Source organism: Arachis hypogaea, chromosome 17, assembly GCF_003086295.3.
Source record: "Arachis hypogaea cultivar Tifrunner chromosome 17, arahy.Tifrunner.gnm2.J5K5, whole genome shotgun sequence".
Taxonomy (NCBI): domain Eukaryota; kingdom Viridiplantae; phylum Streptophyta; class Magnoliopsida; order Fabales; family Fabaceae; genus Arachis; species Arachis hypogaea.
Genome location: NC_092052.1, coordinates 48,003,595 through 48,013,244, shown reverse-complemented (window position 1 = coordinate 48,013,244; position 9,650 = coordinate 48,003,595). Strand labels below are relative to the sequence as shown.

Here is a 9,650-nt window from a genome sequence, read left to right as displayed (position 1 = left end):
AGGTAGAGCAATGCAACTAATTAAAGTCTTTGATGAACCTTTAATAAAAGAAACACCCGCATCAAATCTCATTTCTTTGTCTACTCCATAAGTCAGTGAAGTTGTCACTAATAGTTACCAATCAAGTTTTAGGCTGAGACTGCAAACAATCATATTAGATGTATACTAAAATTACTATTAGTATAAAATACATATTAGAATATAAAATATATATTAAAAATAAGTTAAATAATATATATATATTTATACATAAATATATGGTGGTTGATTTTGATGATTGATTTTAATGTACAATTAACATTTTTAAATTACAAATTTTTTAACCAATTAAGTCAGTCACTCACAACAATTTCAAATACCTCATATGCAAGTTGGGAGGATTATTTTTTTCCTTACATTTTGCTATCCAACTTGAGGGAAAATACCATCAGAGAATGTGATTACTCTAAGTTAATTGAAAGTAGTTGTAGGTGGTAGGACTAATTTAGTTTAAACTCCCCTTGCTTAGATGGCAAGTAAGTTATTGACTGTACTTTTAAGTTAGTCTTGATTTGGACCTTGTTTTTTTAATTTAAAGTCAAGTATAACAAATACAACAAAATATCTTTTTAGACACCCTTTTAAAGTGTCAACCTTCACTGTATATAAATTGAAGTTATTATAAATAAATAATAAAATAATTAACAAGACTTCATCTTAAAGGAAAAAAGAAACAAGGAATAACGAATAATGAATTATTAGATTATACATATGTTTTAATAGTGTATATACAGTGTTCGTTTAATCTTCAACCGTATTTTCTTCTACTTTTGATCTTTCCATTCTGGGGTGGTGGCAACACTTTTTTCTTGTCCATGAGTGGTTGATTCAAAGAACGATTCCAAGTCTTGTTCCATGTCTTTTGCCTACATTCATCAAAATTGAAATAGTTGACAAACGGTATTCTATTCAAAATAAACCTGGCTAGCTAGCTAGGCTTTTCCCTTTATGTCACATTTAATAATCAAAGGATAATAAACCTTCCAGTTAGACCTTCAAAAGATTAATCTCCAGCAAGTAAATATTCTTATTGGCTACAAGAAAGAAACCTCAGCACGCCATATACAAATCTCAATTGCAAAATGAGTTATTATGTCAACTTGCATGCATGATGCCATGATGGTGACTAAGAGATGCGGTTCAAATTCTACTATCTATTAAATATTGAAAATGTCTAATATCACTGCTAACAAACGACCCTAAATCAATTTGACCTTTCATAATCTCACTTTCAAAGCTAATAAAGAAGTTAGTGATGATAATAAAGAGCGCAAATTTTTAAACTTCTTGTACATTTTTAATACGATCTTACTAGGAGAACAATACAAGGAGTTAATAATAAATAAATAAAAATTTTACAAATCTAAAAGAACTAAAATAAGAAAGCCAAAATTTATGTTCTATATTTTTAAAAATTCTTCAATTCATATATATAGATAGATAGAGTAGATCTCAATGCCCTTATCCAATTACCTATTATAAAAAATGCTACGTGAATTTTAATAATTAATTACTAAATCAACTACCATGTATTTATATATATATATATATATATATATATATATATATATTTAATTTATTTTTAATGTAATTTTATATTTTAATATATATTCTTCACAAATAACTGATTTTATGACTGCTTTTTAGTATACATATTACATATAGTATAGTAGTTATTACTTTATTACATTGCTTTTAATTTTTTGTTTAAACGTGAGAATGTAAAACAACGACTGATGTTGCACCAAAAAATCCATAAATTAATAGAAGTAAGAGGGCAATAGGTAAAAAAAAAAAAAACGTGAAAGAATAATACAATGAAGTTACGTGCATGGTGGAAATGATTAAAGTTTGAAACCTTTTCTAATGCATCTTCTGCGGCTTGGGCATGTTTGTCTATATCTTGAGCTACTTTTTCAACAAACTGAGCAGCGTCATGAAGCTTTCCCTCAGGAACAATCTTGGCAACATCTTCAGCTACCTTCTCCACCCCTTCCGCCACTTCTTCCACTGCCTCTGCTATCTTTTCCGCTTCCTTCATTCTTGTTTCTATTTTCTCTATATACATATAAAGTATTATGATCATGATGATTTTTTTCGCTCAATCCCTCAGGCCAATAATATATAAATTCGTCGTAGATTAGAATTTTATTTAATAGTTTATCGCTGTTTTATAGATTGCTGTATATACAAGAAAAAATTCGAATCTTTAAACAAAAGTGAACTAATCAGACTAAGTTGATTTGATGATGATGATGATGATAATAATAGTAATAATAAAAACAATAGTAATAAAAACGAATAAAATATATAAAATGTTTGGTAAATAAAATTTGGTCTTTATAAATATATTTTTTTCAGTTTTTATGAAATAACATCTAAAAGTTATCTAATTTAAATTTTATTAGTGTTAAATGTCTCTATTTTTTGTTATTATTAAACTATAAAAATATGACAGGGACATAGATATAAACGACATAAATATAAAATAAGACACAATATATATAAAATATGAAATATTTTTAAATAAGTTATAATTATATTTTTATATTTTATGAATATTAAAATATAAAAAAATTTTAAAATATTTTTAATATTTTTTTAATTATATAAAATATTTTAAACAATTTTTAGTTAAAATAAATAATACTATATGTTATTCTAAACTTATCTAAAAATATGGGCTAAGAATAAAGATATATACACAGAGTATTTAGATATGTCTAATACAAATGTGTCCAAAAAAATATTTTTTAAGTTTTTATTCAAACACAGTCCGACACAAAAATTACACACGTACATACTGGAACACAACGAAATATTTGAGTTTAATAAGCGATAAGTGATGATAACATGACAAATTAAAATAGATCATTTCTAAATTTTACTAGCCAAACAAAATTAAAATCAAAGAACAAAAGTAAAAAGGAAAAACTGTATATTCTATAAAAAAAAAAAAAAAAACTTGTTTAAAAATAAAATCTCGTCTAATTTACATGGGATCAACGATCTATTAGGACTGATAATTAATGAATTAAGAAAGCTGCAGTTAATGACATGGAAATTCTAAGTTCTCTCACCTTTGAGTTGTAGCAAAGGACCCCATTTGCCCCTCGAAAAGGATAAAAGTATCGTGAATATTGTTCCTATGATCCACAATTTCCTGCTAGATGGCAATATCCCCAACGTAAATGCCAATTATTTAGAGATTATCGTTTCTCTTTTGGTTTTCCTCCAAATTAAAAGTCAATTTTAGCGCAGAAAATCTCTTCATTAATAGAAATTTTCCAAAGATAAAAATTAAAATATTATTTCCAACTATGTTTACAATGCAAAAAAAAAAAAAAAAAAAAACAGCTATATATAAATCAACTATTATATAAGAATACATATTTGGAGTTCAAGAAAAAAAGTTTAATTATATTATTTAAAAAAATGATTATTTTTTATAATAGATTTGATTATTCATATTATTTTATAGAAAAAATCTGTAAAATAAAATATATAAATATAATAGGTGGTGGATACAAATTTTGTTATATTCACGGACATTTTTGATAAAGTTCCAATTTAAACAACGGTCTTACCTTATGAAAGTATTAATTAAAAAACAGTGAAGGAATTTTTTAAAGATTGACCATATTAGTTGTGTATATATGTAGTTTATGTGAAGCTTGATTCCAATTAATATAAAGGAAAAAGAAAATATTAGATGACCATTAAAAATTATTATTTTTTTGTTATTATTTAACTATTAATATTTAAAAGTATGGATAAAGTATGTTATTAAATTACTAAACTAAAAGAATGAATTAATAATTAAGTAATAACAAAAAATAATAAATTCTAATGGTTAGCTAGTATTTTTCAAAGAGAAATTACTCTTTTCTAAAAATAAAAAATTACTCTAATCTTTCTCAAAGACTTGCAAGGAGTCTGATGAAAAAAAAAGACTTGTCAAGGAGAGAGAAATTATTACTTGTACGTTATTTCACATAAGTGTATGTAATGGCATATATAGAAAACTAAGAAGAGATTAGTTGATTTGACTAATTGGAGGAACTAACGAGTAAATATAATTACCAATGAGCAGGTGAAGAAGAAGGATCAACTGGACCGGGTTGAAGACTGCCAAACACACTCATATTCCTGAAAAAAAATAAATAGATAAATAAATAAACAGTCAACGTAGAATTTAAATTTATGATTCTCTTAGCTTTAGATATTTGCAATTTTTTTTTTTTTTTTTTTGAGCACTAGCATAATCGGAATTGAAACATTGGAAGGACTATTATATTATATACGTACATCTTTCTAGTGGTAGTGTAACTTGGAAATATGAATAATCCTAAGTTGTGTTCCAAAACATAGCAGCGATTATTTTTGATGATGTTGGAGTTGATTCGAACGTGATGATGAGTGGTTGGAGGGAGGCCAACTTTTGAAGCTTGAGTTTTGTCCAATGTCCCTAAGCCAAAGCAAGTAACCTTTTGGGTGATGGAAATTGTGTTTGCCATTGATATGTTGGAGAGAGAATTTAGTGTTTGCAAATCCTAACAACGTTGTTGGTGAGATTTTTATATCGAGAGGTAACATTTGAAGGGAATAATGACTTGGCATATATACGAGTATATTTTTTTGGTAAACGGTATGACTTTTAGATTAGGTTATTTTCAATTGCAAGTTGCAAGTTTTGGAAGTAATTAATGCTCAAGTTTCAGTGTTTCGATCAACATTATGTATTGACAATTCTGATTAATACCTACTATATGATACATAATACATATCACGTTAGTTTTTTTTTTTAAATCATCTTTTATTTTAAAAATTTATCCGTATACCTTAAACAATTTGAATTTGTACTCTCATGCACCAAAGCATAAAAAACCAAGATTCTGAAAAACGGTTCGAGCTGATCGATCGAACTGGTCAAATCATAAATCGACAAAAATACCAGTCTGGATTAATGTCAAAACCATTCAATTAGAAAATTGTTGTTGGACCGTCAAACTGGTCGAGAACCGGTCGGACGAACCAAACCGGCCAATTTTTGGAGTTTTAGCAAAAACGTTGATAACGAGAATTATTGTCGGTCTAGAAATTTCTCTTAATAGAAAAGGAATTTCTTCGTTGTAAGCATAGTTTCAAACCAACAAACAATTCTCACATCAAATTTAAATAGATTTTGGTTTTCACAAGTACAAACCCCAATGAAAATTAACCGAAGTATTCAAACCTCGGGTCGTCTCACAAGGAATTGCAATGAAGTGATTAATTATTGGCTATAAAGATGCAAGGGGGTTTGATTTGGTAATTGGCAAGAAAAGTAAATAACAAGAAAGTAAATGACAATAACTAATAAAATAAAGGAAAACAACTCTTGGCTAGATATAGGAATTGAGATCACCATCCTTGTCTACAAACTATATATTGACAATCATGAGGGACCAAGCCATTAAGTCTGCTCCTATGCTTGAAGTAAGTACAATATCTACCTCAATGCATTAAGTACGTCAAATAGGCTTGATCAACATCAATCCATAAGTCCTAATCTAGCTACTAATTGACTTAGTATTAGGCTAGAGTCAATGGTTATCAAATTGACCACATAGGGTTCTCAAATCACCAATTCAATGAGACCCAATGACTCAAGGTTACTCAATTCCCTTAGCCTAGGCCAAGAGTCAAGAAAACTACTCTAAAACTAGTAAAAATATTTTAACAAATACCTAGAGTGCAATAAAAGTAAACATCATCAATTGCAAGAATAAAGGAAGCCATAACTAATCAAAGCAAGAAATCAACAATAGGAACTAAGGCAAATATAAAAAGACATGGAAATCATAAATTGCATTAAAAGAAAATGGAAATCAACAAAAGTGCATGAACATAAAAGAAAGCAAAATAAGAAATTAACAAGAAAAACTAGAAGAATAAAGATATAACAATAAGAAATTAAAAGGGAAAACTAAATCAAAACAAGAATTAAAAGTGAATCTAAGAAGATATAACCTAAACTACCCTAAATTCTAGAGAGAAGGGAGAGCTTCTCTCTCAAGAATTCTACCTACAACATGATGGAAATTACACTATGGTTCTCCCCCCCTAATTCCCTTGCCATCCTTAGGTTCAAAAGCATCAGAAATGAGTTGGATTTGGGCCTCCTTGAGCTTAGAAATTGCCCCCAGCGTTTTGCCTTTAAGTGAGTCACGTGACCAACATCACGCGTGCGCGTGGTTGACCTATGCGTGTCGCTTGATGATTCTCTCGTCATGCGTGCACGTGGGTGACGCGTATGCGTCGCTGGCGAATCTCCATCTCACGCATATACGTGGGTGACGCGTGCGCGTGGCCTTCAGTTCAGCAAATCCTCATTTCTTCATGAATTTTCCATTTTTGCATGCTTTTTCTTCATTCCTTCAACCCAATCTTTGCCTTCTAATCCTGAAATCACTCAACAAACATATCAAAGCATCGAATGGAATTAAAGTGAATTAAAACTAGCAATTTAAAGGCCTAAAAAGCATGTTTTTACTCTTAAGCTCAAATTAGGAGAAATTCACAAAACCATGCTATTTCATTGGATAAATATGAGAAAAGATGATAAAATTCCCTAAATTAAGCACAAGATAAACCACAAAATTGGGGTTTATCAAACCTTTCCACACTTAAACTAAGCATGTCCTCATGCTAAACCAAGAAAGACAAGAAAAGAGGTATGGACATTTATTCAATGCAAATAAACTATATGAACCTATGATGTGCGAGAATTTAATGTTGATCTAGAATTGATCAAAATAGGAATCACTTCGTTAATAGTATAGTCCAAACCAACAATAAACTCTCAATCAAAGTTTAAATTCTCTAAAGAGATGTCACAATACAAAACAAATATTATAACCGAGAGTATTTAACTCCCGGGTCATCTTCCCTAGGAGTTGCAATGAAATGTCATATTAGTGGCTTTGGAGGAATCGGGGTTGGGAATGCAAGAGAAGCAAGGAATGTAAATAGCAAGAAATTAAATGAACATGCAAGAAGACTCTTGGTGAGAATTAGGGAATTAAGAATTCCTATCCTAGTTGTGGACCACAAACATGGTAATTGTGTGTGAATTAATCCCAATTAGTCTATCCTAACATCGAGGATAAGTCAAAAGGGCGTAATTGATTCTAATCCCTAAGTCCTAGTCAACACTATTAAGTCACTTAGAGTCAAGGGAAACCAAACCAATTAACAATCCTCACACAATGCGGAATGGACATCCACAACTCAATTTAACCCAAACACCCAATTTCTCAACCAAGAGTGTGAAAACTAAACATGCAAGAAATTAAACATCAAGGAAATTAAATGATCGTGCAAGGAATTAAAAGTCAAAGCAATAAAAGTCAAAGCAATTAAATGCAAGAAAAGGAAACTTCAAATGAAAGAAACCTCTTGGCAAGTAATTGAGAGCTAAGATTACCTATCCTAATCATTGACCACAAACACATGATGATTATGAAGAGTTAATCCTACTTAGTCAACTCTACATTGAGGATAAGTCAAGTAGGCATAGTTGATTCCAATCCCTAAGTCCTATGTCAACACTAAGGGGTCACATAGAGTCAAGGGAGACCAAATCAACTAACTACTCTAATATATCAAACAAGAATGGACATCAATGACTCAAGGATCACCAAAATCATCAATTTCAAGCCAAGAGTGGAGAAAAACTAAGTGAAGACTAAGCCAAGCATTTTATCAAACACTTGGTGTGCATGAAAATAAAATAATATTAAAATGCATTAAAAATAAATTCTATAACTACCAAAGCAAGAAAATAGCAATAACAACTAAAGAAAGCAATAAATGACATGGAAACATAAATTTACATTAATTGGAATTAAAATAACAAAAGTGTTCATAACATGAGAATTGACATAAAAGAGAAAATAACAAAAGAGATGAAGAAGATAGAGACAAGAAAGCATAGAAACATAAATGAAACTACACTAAAACAAGAATTAAATACTGAAATTAAAGGAAATTAAACTAAACCTAACCTAATTCTAGAGAGAGGAGGGAGCTTCTCTCTCTAGAAACTAAGAGAAAAGCATATAAAATCTAACCCTAATTTCCCCCCTTCATTCCTCTTCACTTTGGCCTCAAATAGCTTCAGAAAATGAGTTAGAATGGGTTTTGGAGGCCCAAAAATTGCCCTCAGCGATTTGCATTAATGACCTCACGTGCATGCATGCGTGCGTACGCACGACCTAATGTGCGTACACACGGTTGCGCAGAATTCCCATCGTGCGTACGCATGACATTTGGTGCGTACGTATCCTTGCACGAAGTCACCGTTGTGCGTACGCACGCATCACTGTGCATACGCATCTTTGCAGCAGCTTCCAAATCTCATTTTCTTTATGATTTCTCCCCTTAGCTTTTTGATGCTCTTTCTTCATTTCTTCAACCCAAACTTGCCTTGAAAACCTGAAATCACTTAACAAATACATCAAGGCACCAAATGGGATTAAAGTGAATTAAAATTGACCAAATTAAGCACAAAAGAGCATGTTTTCACTTTCAAGCACCATTTAGGGAGAAATCTCAAAAGCATGCTATTTAGATGAATAAATGTGGGTTTATGTGATGAAATCCACTCAAATCAAATCAAAATATATCGTAAAATATGGACTCATCAACCTATCTATATGAATGCAACTAAATGCACAATGCTTCTACTTACTTGGTTAAAAGTAAATTAATTCTCCAAGAACATATATGAACAAGTAGGGCTAAGATCATATGACGATTCATGAATCCTACCAATTTGAATATCAAAATAAAGTTCAAATAGACTTGTAAGAAAAAAGCTCATGAAAGCCGAGAACAAGGAATTGAGCATCGAACCGTCACTAGACGTGTATCCGCTCTAGTCGCTCAAGTGTCTAGGGTCGATTCACTCAATTCTAATCTCTTCTACTCATGCTTTTTAAGATTTGTTTTTCTTCTAACAATCAACAATTATTCAATGCATGCATACATTCATTATGAGGTCTTATTCATAGGTTTTAATGGGGCTAGTGTAAAGGTAGGGATGCATATGGTCAAGTGAGCTTGAAATATGCATCTTTGATTAACCTAAGCTCTCACCAAACACATATAACAACCTATACAATTCTAATACAATACCTAGCTACCCATGATTCCTATTTTTTCACATACTCATGCATTCTCTTTAATTCACATTCCATATGCATTGTTATTATTACTTTGCTTTGGGGTATTTTTGTCCCTTTTTTATTGCTTTAATTTTCTCTTTTTTTTTTCTTTTGTATTATTTTTTTTCTTTATCATTTTTTTTCTTTTCAAGCTAAAGTATACACAAGAACATCAATGCATATGGTTTTATATTTAATTAATACATGAGTATGTACCCAATCCCATGATTTTCAACAAAAATACAAAATATACTTTTACCTCAACCAATGTCCCAAGTTTCCCATACCCAAATGATACACACCCTCACTAGCCTAAGCTAATCAAAGATCCAAATTAAGGGACATTTATTGTTTTTCACTTAGGGGTAGTGATGTGCTAAAATTAAGAACAAAAGGGATTAA

At 30.4% G+C, this 9,650-nt stretch overlaps 1 protein-coding gene across 2 annotated transcripts; it reads right to left on the bottom strand.

Moving 5' to 3' along the window:
- Positions 1-591: 591 nt before the first annotated feature.
- LOC112765367 (uncharacterized) lies at positions 592-4,638 on the bottom strand. Of its 2 annotated transcripts, none has more exons than XM_029294650.2 (5): positions 4,348-4,638; positions 4,123-4,188; positions 3,120-3,202; positions 1,898-2,088; positions 592-905 (listed from the first exon to the last, which is right to left on the bottom strand). In XM_029294650.2, exons 1-5 carry the CDS (start codon positions 4,554-4,556, stop codon positions 804-806), a joined length of 651 nt encoding a protein of 216 aa, XP_029150483.1. In that variant the 5' UTR covers positions 4,557-4,638; the 3' UTR covers positions 592-803. The 2 variants fall into 2 exon arrangements, with proteins under 2 accessions (XP_029150483.1, XP_025667051.1); XM_025811266.2 differs by having other exon boundaries at positions 1,898-2,097; positions 4,348-4,637.
- Between the last annotated feature and the right edge of the window lie 5,012 nt (positions 4,639-9,650).